The sequence below is a fragment of the Lagopus leucura genome, unplaced genomic scaffold, assembly GCF_019238085.1.
Source record: "Lagopus leucura isolate 7727_CA_CO unplaced genomic scaffold, USGS_WTPT01 Super-Scaffold_100001, whole genome shotgun sequence".
Taxonomy (NCBI): Eukaryota; Metazoa; Chordata; class Aves; order Galliformes; family Phasianidae; genus Lagopus; species Lagopus leucura.
Genome location: NW_024962262.1, coordinates 48,908,652 through 48,924,217, shown reverse-complemented (window position 1 = coordinate 48,924,217; position 15,566 = coordinate 48,908,652). Strand labels below are relative to the sequence as shown.

Here is a 15,566-nt window from a genome sequence, read left to right as displayed (position 1 = left end):
AGTTATTTTTGTGTAGGAAAAGTGTTAACAAACAGCAGATTAACTGTTTAGTGAGAGAAAAATGTGTAAGTGAAATGTATAGACCAAGTACAAAGTTCTCAATATTTTCATAAAGATTCCAGGGAAATAGGAATATCTACTTCTGCCGTTCCAGTTGGTACTACATTAAGAGAAAAGTTGCAGTACACATCTAGTGGCTTTCTGTGTTTAATCACTTGAAGTGAACACTGCAGAATGCATTCACAAATGTTCCTTTGTGCAGATATCCTGTATTGCACATATATGCTGGTGTCAGAAAATAGCCTTGTGGAAAATATGTTTACTGTAGATAGATGAAGAGGAAAGTAACCAACATACAATCCACAGCAGGATCAGTTTTGCTCTAAGTGTTCAAAGTAGATACAAACCCCTGGGAGTGTCAGCTGTCATCAGAGAATTCTGCTTTAAAAAGCCATGGTATTAAAAGTGGAAATTTGGAAGATCAGTCGTTAAATATGCGTTTCATGCTGATCGCTTAGACTGTTCTGTTTGTGGCTTCAGAACTTGGGCAACAGCATAGCTTGAAACCCTCCTTACTTATTTCTGCAATGATACATCTTGCTTCCCTAATTACAAAAACTATTAGCAGCTCTTCGCAGAGTGTTCAGATCACATGCAGGAGGGGAAACATCTCCTCAGCAAGCCATTTTCCTTTAAAATCTCTCAGCCTAATTTTTTAAAGGGCACTGGCAGGGTATGCTTTCTTTTCCAATTCTTTCAGAAGCATCTGTACAGCAAGAAGTTTGTGTGGGGGTTGAATATCATGTATGCTTGCAGTATTTCTTTTTGGATACAGCATTTGTCTTTAAACTAATTATTTTGCTTTTTTTTTTAAACAAGTTTTAAGAGTACAGCTGTCACATGATCTGTTTACCCTACCTTCAGTAATGAGATTCTAGAAAAAGCATCGTTTTCCTTTTGACTTCCCGTGCATCCCAATTTTATCACTGCAAAATGTGAAATTGGACTTAACATTACTGATAGAGTGAAATAATGAAGTCAGGGAAGCTGGAATGTAAGTAATTGGTCTGACAGAATGGACAGAGACTGAGCACCCCTTGTCTGCCCTGGCAGCCAGGACCTGTCCCACAGCCCCCATGAGCTGGAGCAGATAGTTGAATGCAGCACGGCGGCTTCAGCACTGAGCAGCCCCCACAGAGAGAGTCAGGCCAAGGTCAGGATGGGACAGGAACCCATGGCTGATCCCTGATGGAGGCCATGGCCAGGCAGGACAGGCCTTCAAGAGTTGCAGCCTGACCCTGTTGTGGCCATCCTGGGGCAGCGGCTGGTGGCCTTGGGTTAATATTGGGGGTCTGGGCAGGCTGGGGACAGCGAAGTCTGTGTGTCCCCTCTGAGCCCAGCATAGCCACACAGCATGTGCTGCAGTACTGCTATGTACATGGAGAATGTTTCAAGTTACGCATTGTAAAATCATTTGATGGCCAGTAGATTCTCACTCGCTTTCTCAAATGGCATTTTGTTCACACTGCCTTTCTTGAACAGGATTTCCTTTAAGAATATTTGGTGGCTCAGATAATCACAGACAGCAAGTAGAAACTTGGGCATCAGCCTTGATGCTTTAGCACCAGTGAGACTGGCTGGTTCCCAAGTCAGAAAATAAATAGATTTGGAGGTGAGAAAATTTAAGATGTTTTGGAGTAAATATTCCTTTTTTTAAGCAAAAAGTGTGGATGAGAACAGACACATATTTCAGTTTTCACTCAAGTGCATGTTTTCCTTAGCCCTCGATTTCTAAATATAGTGTTGTTTTATTTCTTAACTCTTGGGTGATTAAAAAAATAGTACACAAGTTCTGAAGTTTCTTTAAAAAGGTCTTTTGACAATTCTGTAGTGGAAAAAAGACTGCAGAATTTTCAGTCTGAAATATGGCTTTCACTGAAGATGATTTTAGATGGTTTTCATGTTTTGTGATAGTAAATAAGAATGGCACAGTTATGTGTTTTGAATACTGTCACCATAAATGCAATTGTGTACGTACAACTATGGAGGTAGTTGGTAAACTGCTGTCCTGGGACACCTTACTGACACTAAAGGGATTAGATGTAAACAGAAAGCAGTGAAGAAATATGACAAGTAGCGTCAATGTGTAGAGCTTTCTTTATTTCACTTTTCCTTCAGATTTTTACTGATATTTCAGGTAATGTCAAAGAGGGCTATAATGCGACGTATTTCTGGAAAGAATTACATAGAAGCATGACATTCTCTGAAAATGAGTACCGAACAGATCCCAAATTTCTAATCTCTGCTCCTATCTCATAGCTGGCAAGAAATCCCATAGCTTTAAGATTTTAGGGCGCTAGCTCAGTTCTGTAACTCAGTGGTGGCACATCCCGTGACTGTGTAGGAGGAACACTCCATTACCTGTCAGTTCCCATCTTTGTAAGGTCAGCTGCTTCAATCGTGGGAACCAGCTGACAGCTGATAGAGGTTGATTTTTTTCCTCCCTGTGGGTTGTTAGCAGGATTTCAATTAGTGCAATTAAATGTACCTGTTTTCTTGAGGTCCTGTCAGCTCTAAAATAAATAAATTGGTTCTGCATGAAACATTCAGTGTTCTACTAAGCCTAGTTTTATTTTTTTCTTTCCGATGAGTGATTGGGTTTTTTTAGAGTGTATATATTATTAATTAATCTCATTTTTTGTTACCTTTTGAGTGTATAACATAAACTTTTTTTTTTTTTTTTTTTTTGAGAACTCCATCAGGTGGTGATTTTTATGTTTCATCTGTCCATTATCAAGTGGGTTTTGATTGCAGTTTTCCACACAATCTTGGGCAGCTCTGAAAGGGTATAGTATGCTTCTTTTAGCTAGCTTTCTGCCAGCATATTGGAAGGCATTATATCCCCAGTGTGTAAATTTTTTGTGTACATTAGCTTTCCTTTGATCAGCCCTTTGGGAATAGAAGCTCCTGGTTACTTAAAAGTCTCTGGTGTCAAGACCTACAGTACTCTGAATCAGAGAAAGAATATTCTAAGTACTCTTCCCCCTACCTGTGAAGAATTAGATAGCTTTCTTGTCATCTTGTCCTGACTTATGTCCTTGGTCTGAAATATTTGCATTATTTCTGTCTCCGTATTTGCCTGCCAAAGTTCTAGCCAAGTCCTTGCTCACATAGCAGCTAGTGTGCTCTGATGTCTGGATAAAAAGAGCATCCCAAGACTAGGACGGCATCCCCAAAAACTTACTGTGTTCAGAGGCACACATAAAGGAAGAAGCCAATGTCCAGCTTTTGAAGGGTAAGCTCCCATGGCTGCAGCAGGAACACGCTATGAGGCAGCCATAGGTGAACGTTGCCTGATTACTCCCTTTCTTCCTGCCCAGAAGCTTCTCCTCTCTGATAGTGACCACCACTTCACACCAGAAAGCAGGGGAGAATGCTGCTGGGGCTGGTTGCTATGTCAACCATGTGTGTAGAAAGCCCAGTGCTGGTTGGTATGGCAACCTTCTCAGAGCGCCAAGAGATGCTCGGTGGGGGAACCGGTTCTTTGGAGATGGGAACTCTTGTGCCAAAGGCTGGGAAAGGACAAGAATGATGCGGATTGTCATTTATTTCTTTGGAAAACTACATTTTGAAGCATCAAATAGGCTCTTCAAGGCTAAATATTTCCTATACCTATCTATAACTCCCTGTGCTTCAGTAGAAGTGGGAAAAAATAATGGTCACTTCGTATAAAGGATATGAATATAACATGGATATCAGAGGATCAAAGTGAAATTAGTGTAACAGATTCCTTAACACTGTACTTTCTTAACAGAAGAATATTTTATCCACATTGTAGAGAAAATGTGCCATGTTTGTAACCTGTCGTTATTGTAGTTTCCAAGTGGTGTTGGACAGAATTCTGAATCAGGATCTCATAGGAGAAATGAATCTTAAACATAACAGGGAGACTACAAAATGTTGGCAACAGAGGGTATGTGTGCATGTGTCTGTGTGCATGTGTCCATCTCCTTCACTCGAGTTCTCATAAACTACTAACACCAGTCTCGTACAAGGTTCTGACCAGAAAGTTCTTTTGTAAAAGGCTTTGCAAAGCAATAGGCATTCAGTGACAACTGACAAAGTTATATACAGTATTTTTGTATTAGGAAAATCACAGAATCACAGAATGATTGGGGTTGGAAGGAACCTCAAGGATCATGAATCTCCAACCCCCTGCCACATGCAGGGCCACCAACCTCCCCATTTAATGCTAGACCAGGCTGCCCTGGGCCCCATCCAACCTGGCCTTGAACACATCCAGGGATGGGGCATCCACAACCTCTCTGGGCAGCCTGTTCCAGCACCTCACCACTCTCTCTGTAAAGAACTTAATCAAATTGTCAACGGATAAAATATAATGGATAGTGTTTTCTATAGTGTGAATATTTTTGAACCTTTTAGAACATTTTGAATTCTCAGAAAAAACATTTAAGTGATGAGCTCAGACACTTGAATAGTATTGTTGGTAAGTTCTGACTTCTTAAGGCTAGCCATTCTGAATGTCTTTATTATTCATGTTTAACTGTAACTGAATTAATGTGTGCATGAACTATTTCTCAGGTCTTTTCTGTGTGTAGTGGAGGAAGAGATTTACAGCTGTGTTGTCGTGCATAGGATTCATGAGTTTGGCTTTGCAATTCACTTCGGACTTATTGGAAAGAAAGTAACTCAATCATCAGTGCTTCTAAAATAGCTCCTTATATTGCAGTGGCCATATCTAATTTTTGGAACATAAAGGAAGGTAATTTTTACTTACATGGAAACTAAGGCATGGATTTTCTTACATCTTTTTATCCACTGAATGAGTATTTAATTTAGCTCAGCCAAAAAATAATCGTCTATTAGCTGATGTTAATAATTACAGTGTCTATTGGTCAAGAGAACAATGTGAATTTATATCCAAATGCAAATCTAAGACAGGAATTTGCATTATCAAGTGTATGTAGGACTGTATTCTCAAGAAATTGAATACACTTTGGATAACTCCTTTTTATGTTCCTAGTATTTTTCAATACATCTATTCTGAATGAATAATTTATTTTGATTAACTGACATATTTATAGTATTCCATCATAATTATTAATTATAGTGTTCTATTGAGCAGTCATTTTGCAAAAAACATTTTTACAGCTAATGGATAACTTTTACATTCTCAATGCATAGCAAACTGTAAACAGTGATCATCAATTTTAGATCCCTATTTCTGTTAAAATGCTTTTAATTTTATTTTGATGAACAAACTACGCTTAAATTTTTTTCTTTCCTTTTTTATTGAGTGGAGGACAGAGAAGCTAAAGGTAGGCAACACTGTGATGGTACACAAACAGGTTTGTTTTTAATATTGCATTGTATTAGTATTAGTGGTTAATTAGTGGCGAGTGCAGTAAAGTGCTGTTCTGGAGTACACTACAATGTTTCTGCCTGTCTGAAGTGAGTCAAGTCATAGCCGTACTTCATACAAGTTATGTTCAATCTGACAAATATAATGGAGGAAAGACTTAAACATTTGTTTGAACGTAGTTAACTTTCATAACATTTGTATGTAATTCTTGCTTATTTGGAAATAATAGATAATGCTTATGAAAAATAGCTATATTATGATCTATTTAAATTGTGCTGGATGCCTCTTTACCATTCTGTCTGAATTTTTTTCCAAGTATTATCTGCTATTTGAGTTTTTTCTTTTGTTTTTCCCTAGGGAAACTGTGTTGAAAAAACAACAATGTATCTGTATTTCCTTACATTACTGACATGACTGCAGTAGATGGTCCATGGTCTTTGAATATGTAAAATAAGTCTCTTGTTGCCTGTGCAGTCAAGCTTTACCCACTTGGAAGACATTTCATAGAGTCACAGAATGGTTTGAGCTGGATGAGACTTTAAAGTCCACCCAGCCCCAACCCCTGCCATAGGCAGGGCTGCCCCCCATCAGCTTAGGTTGCCCAGTGCCCCATCAAGCCTGGTCTCGAGCACCTTCGGCTTCTCTGGGCAGCTGTGCCAGGGTCTCACTGCCCTATTGGTAAAGAATTTCCTGCTAATATGTAAACTAAAATCTTTCATGTGCTTCAGAAGCATTGTGTTCATTCTTCTGTCAGGGCTTTTGAACGTTATTTTTTTGTTGTTGTTGTTGTTTGTTATTATCATTCTTGATCTGACTTATCTATTAGTATGAAGAACTGGAGAGGGGGAAAGGTGGACCTTGAATGTGTTATGGTATCGTAGGGAAAAAAATATGATTTATGAAGGCCTTTGCAGTTGAGGAAATTGACTGCTGCTCTGTGCAGTAGTTAGAATTTCGTAAAGCTGGAAGGTCTGTATCATCTTTGACAGAAGCTGTGATGGGATTAATCTCTTCTGACTTTAGACATCTACCTTCTTGACCACTATATCAGGGATAGTCATCATAAGCATCCCTGAAGGAAGGTGATCCTAAATAAACTTTTTGGGCTACTTACCTAGGAGTAAAAATCCATTTTCTCATTTTACCTGAAAAATGTTACCTGCATTTTTTTTCCAGTCCATGTTCAAACCATTTCATCATTTTCATCTGGAGTGCAGAAAAAGGAGAAAATTTCTTTTGTGGGTACAGAACCTCATAAATTGGCTAGTCAAAGAATGACATCCTTGTAGGTTTTAATACACTTAGATTCCAGTAGTACCTTTGGTAGAGCTGCCCTGAGGAACTTTATAGTTGTTTGTGCAACCAGAAAGTTTCAACGCTGTTCTAATATGTTTGCTGCCACTGCTTTTGTAGCTATAAGCTATCAGAACAAGAGTAATGGTGAACAAGCATGGCTCTTATTCAATTTGTAAACTCCTTTCTCTGCTTTTCCCTGACACAGTAAACTTCGGTTAAATAAATAAAATGAGGGAATGTCATTGCTTATATTATTGCACATATTTTACTTAGTTAATTGATCCATTCATTAGCTGTTAGCATGTATTGTTTTTTTCTAAGGAAAAAGGAACTTAGCCTAAAACTGTCCTGTGTACAAATGTACTGCTTCTGTCACATTTTAGTGCCATCTAGGTTCACTCCTTTCAATAACATATGGGGACAGCTTATTTCTTTATTTCTGTCTTGCATTTTGCACATATATACATAGTGAGCTTTATGTCTACAGCTTTCTTGATATCAGACTGCAAACGTTACAAAACTCAAACACACAGCAAATTCAGAATGTTAATAGAAACAAGCTTTAATTAAGCCCAAATGAAACTGGTGGAGGATGCTCATTCCAGTACATCAGCATCAACAAGCTGGTTGCATGGAACTGAGCTCCTCCTAATGGAGCAGGGCAGGCACAACGAGTGCTGCTTGGTTGATGGGCACTGACAGTGAGTCCCACTGCAGAGAGCCTCCAACAAGAACTGCCACACATACTCCTGGGCAGTCATCTCAGATCTGGGTTTTAAAGGATGAGCTCCCATTCACGCAGTTGCATGTGGGCTGCTTTCTCCCATTGCTGGTCCTTTCTTTTCAAAGGTTTGTTAAAATAGGAACAGCTTGCCCTTGATAACTATAATGATTTATTTGCTAAGCAATTAAAATTGATTTCTTAAAGCTATAGCAGCTACCTCATTAGAGAGAATGAATCACTGAATAAACAGTGCAAAGTCTCTGAGAGCGAAAGGTGTGCTGGAGTTTCATTTGCTTTCAAGAAGAAGCTTGAGGGGCTGAGGGAAACAGAGTCGGATCACTGCCTAAAGTTGGGTTGTCTCCACATGAGACCCATTACAGGAATGGTCTGTTCCCAACAGTTGTACTTAAAAACCCCAAGCAGCCTTTTCCCAAACAAGCAGCAAGCCTGAGGGCTTTTGTATCAGCAGCTTGTAGAACCAGATGCAAATGCAGGTATCCTGTGGTTTGCACACCTGCTGCTAAATATTTAAATGTGTTTGGAGATGGCATAAATTTCTCAGTGTTTTGGGAAGAGTTTTTTCATTTAAAGCACTTCTCTAATTTGAAAATCAGAGTTTTAATGACCTGTACTTACTGTCCCGTTTCTATCATGGTTAAATACAGCAATATTATTAGACTTAAGAGCAGTGTTTTCTTTGATTTCAAACATTAATTTCCATATGCAGGGTATTATGTTTAGTTGTGTATTTCTTTTATTTCTTGCTTAAACAAGGCTATGTAAAAATGAAAATGTTCTTCCACACCTTGAAAACCATGTGGGAAAGAAAACAAAGCTTTTTCGTTTCAAACAGAAAATCTGGCTGTTTCATGTGATTTTCATCTTTGCTGACATTGAACTTGGAAGAACTCCCATGCACCTTTATATGTTTTGATAGTAGCACGAGTGAGGCATATTGTCTAAAGTGTTATCATGACATGACCTAAGCAAGTTAGCATATTCTGAAAAAAACCTGATATTTTCCGGCTGAATCTTTTAGGTTTCTATATCCATGTTTTGGATATTAAGTTGGCTTAGCGATCACAACTTACAGCTGACCCCATAGACCTCTACTGGCAAAGTTATGAAAACCAAACATTGACATTAGTATGTATTAGATGCCGGCTGTTGGTGAGCAAAGCTCTATGTGCCTGCCAGATGCAGTCTCTCACAAAAGCACATACATAAGCAACAACTTGGCAACCAGTTTTTAGAAAATGATTTTGAATGTTGTTTTCAAATACTTCTAGGGTTTTTCAGTTCATCTATCAGTTTTGAAAATAGGGAAAACTATACTATTTTTCTGTTACATTGCTTATCATTTCACAGAATCATCATTTTTAGGTAATTTTTGGGACTGCATGAAAGAAAAGGAGGAAAAAGACAAAAGATAACAGTAAGAGCTGCATTTCTTAAGGTTTTGAAAATCTTTCTTAGACCACAATGATACTTGAATTATTAGAATCATTTAATAGCTGATAGGAATATTTAACATTTTGATTAAGCTTTTTTACATATACATATATACAAAATAAAGCAGCAGTGAAGTAAACAAGTGACAGAAAAATACTTTTTCTTCTAGTTGTGCCATGAATTATTGACTATTTATTGTACTTCTGTTTCTTCTTACCAGGATTACACTTTGACTATGTATTTTCAACAGTACTGGAGAGATAAGAGACTGGCATATGCTGGCATACCTCTCAACCTGACGCTTGATAATCGAGTGGCAGATCAACTCTGGGTGCCTGACACCTACTTCTTAAATGACAAGAAATCATTTGTGCACGGTGTTACTGTGAAGAACCGAATGATTCGCCTTCATCCAGATGGAACGGTGCTTTATGGCCTCAGGTCTGTACTTTCGTGATGAAGATTTCACAGCCATTGTTATGTATTGTTGATATTTGTTTCCTGGTACAAGGTTATTACAGTGTGCAGCATATTATGTAACCTTCCCTGCAACTCTGAAAGATGCCCATAGAAAATAAATGACACAGTCAATGTTTCTTAATTTTGCCAGAAGCATTCTCAGTCAGGTTTTATCTGTTTATGTAGAGCTGCCATATCTGGAAAGCCCAGTGGCTGCATGAAGCAGAAAGGCAAATATTAATTGTAAACCTGAACATTTTGCTCAAAATAGAGGCAGTAGGTTTGAATGTGTGTGCATATGTTCTCTGTAGAGGAAAAGAAAGCTACAAACAGTTCTGGTTAAATGGATTCAGTACTGTTAAGACCATGCCTCTATGTACCTTCAGCAATTTTTTCAAACAGGGATCAGCACTACAGCGTTTTATATTTCAAACGAGAGCAACAAAGCATCCTTACATGATCCTGTGTTTTAGGATTGGTCTGTGTTTTCTTTGTTTTCTATCATAACTTTTATGAATAAGAGTGCCAGAAAACCCCTGCCTTAATAAATGTACATTTATAAAACAAGCCAAAAAACTTGATGGAACACTCAGCAGTATAAAAAAATTCCTTTCTTTGGACAGGTAAATTCTGTATGCTCTGGTGATTTGCACAATATCGGCAAAACAAGACTTTGGTAATGTAAACTTTGTTTCCATCATAGGAAGTTTCTTATATTTTTAATTGTGGGATTTCTTTGAGCATCATACTATTTTTTTCCCACCTTGTTCAGAACAGTAGACGAATTTAGGACTGTACAATGGCTTTTTCCATAATAGATCAAAACAAAAAAAAAGGCATTATAGACTGACAATTAAAAGCAGTCTTTTCCACTGCTTGTACACTTGTCATATGTAGACTTCTTGTTCTCAAGCAGTACAGTGTTAATAAATAAATGGAGTGGAGGAATGTATTTATTTTATATGGAAGGCATCACATGGTTATCACCCATACATAAAACATGATAGATGTTCACAAGATGGAAAAGTTAGTTGTGATGGTCAGATGTTGCAGCTGGACTTTTTTTTTTTTTTTTTTTTTGGATGAATATATTTCTGAATTAAGATAAAGAGAGGATCAAATTATCTGTCAGGACCATGACCCAGTCAAATAAAATGTATTTGTATCACTTAGACTGATTTATATTGTAAACTTTTGGGGTATAGAGAGCATTTTTCTGTTAGTTGTTTATGCAGCACCTCCTAGAACATCAACGATGGTGTCCCTGTACAATCTACCAATATATGAAAGGTGATCAGTCCAGGGCCACTAAGATGATCAGAGGGCTGGAGTACCTCTGCGATGAAGAAAGGTTGAGGGAACTGGGCTTGTTTAGCTTAGAGAACAGAAGACTGGGGAAACCTCATTGTGGCCTTCCCATACCTGAAGGGAGTGTATAAACAGGAGGGGGAACAGCTGTTTACGAGGGTGGATAGTGATAGGACAAGGGGGAATGGTTTTAAACTGAGACAGGGGAGGTTTAGGTTGGATATTAGGAGGAAATTTTTCACTCAGAGGGTGGAACTGGTTGCGAGACTGTGGATGCCCCATCCCTAGAGGCATTCAAGGCCAGGCTGGATGTGGCTCTGGGCAGCCTGGCATAGTGGTTGCGACCCTGCACATAGAAGGGGAGTTAAACTAGATGATCATTGTGGTTCTTTTCAATCCAATTCTATGATTCTATGATGATTCTATAATAAAGTAACAGGGAAGATAAGAGAAGCTATATCCAGAGGACAGATAATTAGAATGGAGAATTTTAACAATTAAAAATATATTGTGTTTCTTGCTTCCAAACAAAATATATGTGCATCTGTGTTCAGCTTTATCTTTATCTGGCTTGTAATTGTTTCCCTGTCACTGCTGTAATGATGACTTCTTGAAATCTTGTCCTGCTGTGTAAGGAAGCATCCCATCCCATAAATAATAAACCTTTTCTTTTTGGTAGCATGCACAAGTTAGAGAAATTAGCATTTGCTTTTGTTGAGCATTCGTGCAAGTTAAGTTTGATTGCTTGAACGTTCATTCAGCGGGGACCTCTAAGCACTCAAGTTACTTTGAGTAAATCTGCTAAACCTATTCCTTTCTACATCTAACTGTATCTTTTTTGTTTGTATGTTTCTTACTGGTTATTTATGAAATTAAAATCTTACATACTGCATACATAGTATAAAAAGATGCTTGAGCAGGAATGTACAGATTCTTGTATAGAACCAGGGCATCTCCCAGCAGACAGCTGGAGGTGGGTTGACCTGAAGTCATCCTGTAATCAATACCTGATGCCTGAAAGCTTATGGGACTTAATATAAGGGCAGTCTGAGGGCACATAGAATGGACAGCAGTGGCAGAGGCATAATCCTGCCCTAGGCTGAGAGGGGCAATGATCCAATGTGTGCCTTTCCACTGTCTGCTGGTAGAACACAAATGAAAATATATCCTTGAGCTTTTTTTTGTTGCTTGACCTACCCGTTGCCTTTCTGCCCATACAACTGTCTCTCCCCATACAAAGAAATTAGAATGCTTTCTTACAAAATCATTTTCCACAGTCATAGAGGTGTGACTTCTACTATACTGTGAGATGGTTGGAGGGGATATTGCAACTCCCTTCCCTTGGATATTATGTGAAGTTATCTACCTGAAATAAGCTATTTGCTCAGGAAAAGCATTTTTTTCTTCTGTTTCTCAGTGAACTGGATGAGACATTTATAGTAAAAGCAGATGTGGGGCATTTTATTGCATGAGAGTTGAATAAAAACGTCTAACTACTTCTCTCATCTGTAAATGCTGCCCATGAATTTTAAACCAGTTTACCAAACTAGTTGGCTGTCATTTCAAAAGCCTGAGGGATGAAACAGAAAGTTCTGAACAGGAAAAAGCACATGGACAAAACTTAAAATTGAGAGTCCCATCTTTTCGAGGAGCATTTAATGCATTTTCCCTTCTGTGTCATTAGCATAAATTATCACCAGAATATTATTTGTTCGGGAATTAACTCTGTACAAGGTCCATGCTGTGTTTAAATTAGAAAAGGATCAGTAAAGAATGGACCTAATGAGGCCCAGAAAATAATGTGAAATTCATATAAAGGCACTAAAAAGAGATTGATAAGAGATAATCCATAATGATGAGATCCATCCATTACAATGACAACTATGACTCAGCAGTATTCTGAAATACACTGGAGGTTAATCACAAGTTAGTGCACACAGTTGTATCTTTCTAAAAGTTGAATTAAAAAAAAAAAATTACTAATTATGTCAGTCCATTAATTCGAAAAGAAAGGCCAAATGCTTTGTGAATCTCTTAATAAGTTGTTTCGGTCATGCATGTGTGTGTTGCTGACACTCTTGGTATAGAAGAGTTGGATTAAAAATGCAGATTCATCAGTAGTGAAATGGTTTAAAAATTCATCATTAGTGTGCTATATTGCCAGCACTGGAAATTAAAAAGCAAAAATGTATTCTGAGTTGGGGGAAAACTGAAAATTCAATATAACATTTCATTGCAAAATCTCTTTTAATTTATTTTTGAAAACTGGAGAAATAAACTGAACTTTAAACAAAGCGTTTTGCTGGACTTGCAATGTTTCTTCAACATTTCAGGCTTTTTTTCTCCAGCTGCCACAGAAACAATAAATGGGTTATTCACACAGCTCTTACAATTTTGACATTTGTAGCAGACTTTTATCGCCTTGTGTTTTCTGCTATAAAGTCATATTGTTTAATCTCAGCAAAGGTTTTTGAAATATTTGCATATGCAGATAGGTTCATTGAGCCCCAAAGGGACTGGTCACATGAGTGTAAGTCTTGGTGAGTATTTCCGTTGAGGTCAGTGTATCTGCTGTTTTTGTAAGCTGCTGCTCATTGTAAAAGTATGGACCAGATTTTTAATTATGTAAAGCTATTCTTCAAAGAGAATCCTCAATGTGAGAGAAAAAAAAAAAAAAGAGCAATTAAAAGAAAAAAAAAAAAAGGATTACAAGCTGTATAGCAATTCTATTTGGTGTTTGTATTTCAGAATCACAACCACTGCAGCTTGTATGATGGACTTGAGAAGATACCCGCTAGATGAACAGAACTGTACTCTTGAAATAGAAAGCTGTACGTACATAAGAAGATGCATGTAAAACTTGGCACAGATGTGGGGTGGTTTTCCATTTATACAAATACAGAACATTTTCACTGGTGTCTATAACCATGGTGTGAATCAAGTAATTATCATCTGCTTCTGTTTATTTATTTGACCTTTTAAACATACAGATTCATACATTTCTACGGAAGAATCCATCCTAGGAGAACAGGTCTAGGACAGAATGCAGCAGTTTGTTGTTCCAGCCTGAGTTAGCAGAGCCACTGACTGGATGCTTATTGTAAACACAAGAGAATGAACATTCATATTTTAATCAGATTCGTTTTAAAGAAGAAGATCACTGTGATATTGTTTTCTTTCCTTTTTTATGCATGGATGCTCTTGTTGCAGGACCCCCTGGGCTCTCAAATCAGCCCCATTTATGGTTTGTAGGTCTGTTCCACATAGAACCAGACTCACGTTTCCACCTAGTCATGTCCTAGAACTGCAATATTCAGATGTATGTTTCTGCTTCAAGGGTTCCTACTCCATTTCTGCAACTGGCTGGAGTATGTGCTAGTACATGCTCTATATTCAGCTGGGGTCGTCCACTGCAGAAGCTAAATGGAAACAGTGTGACTCACACCCTTCAGTGTGATTGGAAAATATCTGCCCCAGCTATGTTTATCTGTATTTATAGAATAATCCACATTTTTTCTGGTGATTACCAATGTAAATATGCACTTGTTATCAGTCTAGATGCGTATGATATCTTAAATCAGACTGATCTGTGATTTTGTAGATTGCAGTCTGCAATCCCTGAAAGTGCTAATGGGTGGTATTTCCTGTCTTACTGGGGCCATTAATCCTAGAGTGAATGCTATAAGAATGATAGAAATAAAGAAAGAAAGAAAAAAAAAAAAAAAAAACCACAGTATTTTGCCTCAAACTCCTGTGCGGACTGTAATGCAAGCACCTTTTCAGGAGAGATTTAGAACAAAAATTCATACACTGGTCCAACTGTTCTGATCCTTTTCATTGCCTCAAAGGACAGACTGTGTGTACTGTATTTGAAGCTCTGCTCCTGTCTGCTGTTGTTTCTCACTTGCTCTCCTGCCTGGCCTGCAGATGGCTACACGACTGACGACATAGAGTTCTACTGGAGAGGTGGAGATAATGCAGTCACTGGTGTGGAAAGGATTGAGCTTCCTCAGTTCTCCATCGTGGAATATAGACTGGTGTCCAAGAATGTTGTCTTTGCCACAGGCAAGTATTATCATTTGCCTACTCAGTATTTAATTATCTTCTATATGACAATTATTGTTTTATTTATCATTGTTATATATAGTCTTAGAACTGTGTTGTGTGAGTGGCTGAAGAAATGACTCAAATAAGGCCTGGAGGCAGGAGCCCGTGAAATAGCATTTCTTGTTTCATTTTCCTTTTTCTTTTGTGTGCATGTGTGTCATACTTAACCATACGCCTAAACGTGTATGATCTAAATAAATATGAAGTTATTCACCTCTGAATCATCAGTTTAAAAGATGTAGCCTACAAGTTTACTGTTCGTACCAAAGTACGTTATGGCATATTAGATTTAAAAAACACAGTTTTTATGAGTACCTTCCTACAGCTTTTCTGTGCATGTTTGTTTTGCTGTTGTATAGAGAATTTACATTCATGGTTCTTTTTAATCATTGTTTGCACTGATCAGTTATGGTAATGTGTACATAGCTGATGCTTTTGTGGTATTTGTTAAGTTGCTAAAATGTAATCCCTAGGTTTCCTGCTTCTTTTTTCCTTGAAGATGGAATAGAATTTACTGGTCACTCACAGCACTGGGTGTTTTCAGGTGACAAAGTACAACACTGATTTAGACATTTAACGTTAGGTACCAGCATAGAAAATGTTCCTATGTGTGTGTGACAAGATTAAAGCAACACAGAAAGCCTTCAGTGAGTTTGGGAGCACTACTGGGACCTCCAGATTTTCTGTCCTCTTCAGACCACAGAAATGTACTCTTCTGTGTGTCCCAGTACAGTAGAACAAGTGAAGCATAGTTCTATGATGTTTGTAAGCATCACTTCACCCACTCTATGGACACAGCATCTGTTTCAAAGTACACAGAAACATGAGTTGTATTTC

At 38.0% G+C, this 15,566-nt stretch overlaps 1 protein-coding gene across 3 annotated transcripts in view; it reads left to right on the top strand.

Annotated features, from left to right (window-relative positions):
* Positions 1-15,566, top strand: part of GABRB3 (gamma-aminobutyric acid type A receptor subunit beta3) — a 108,360-nt gene that overhangs the window by 72,201 nt on the left and 20,593 nt on the right. For all 3 annotated transcript variants that reach the window (XM_042867493.1, XM_042867492.1, XM_042867494.1), the window contains 3 exons: positions 9,076-9,296; positions 13,371-13,453; positions 14,550-14,687. In XM_042867493.1, coding sequence (XP_042723427.1) covers positions 9,076-9,296; positions 13,371-13,453; positions 14,550-14,687 — 442 coding nt within the window. The remainder of the gene's footprint in view (positions 1-9,075; positions 9,297-13,370; positions 13,454-14,549; positions 14,688-15,566) is intronic.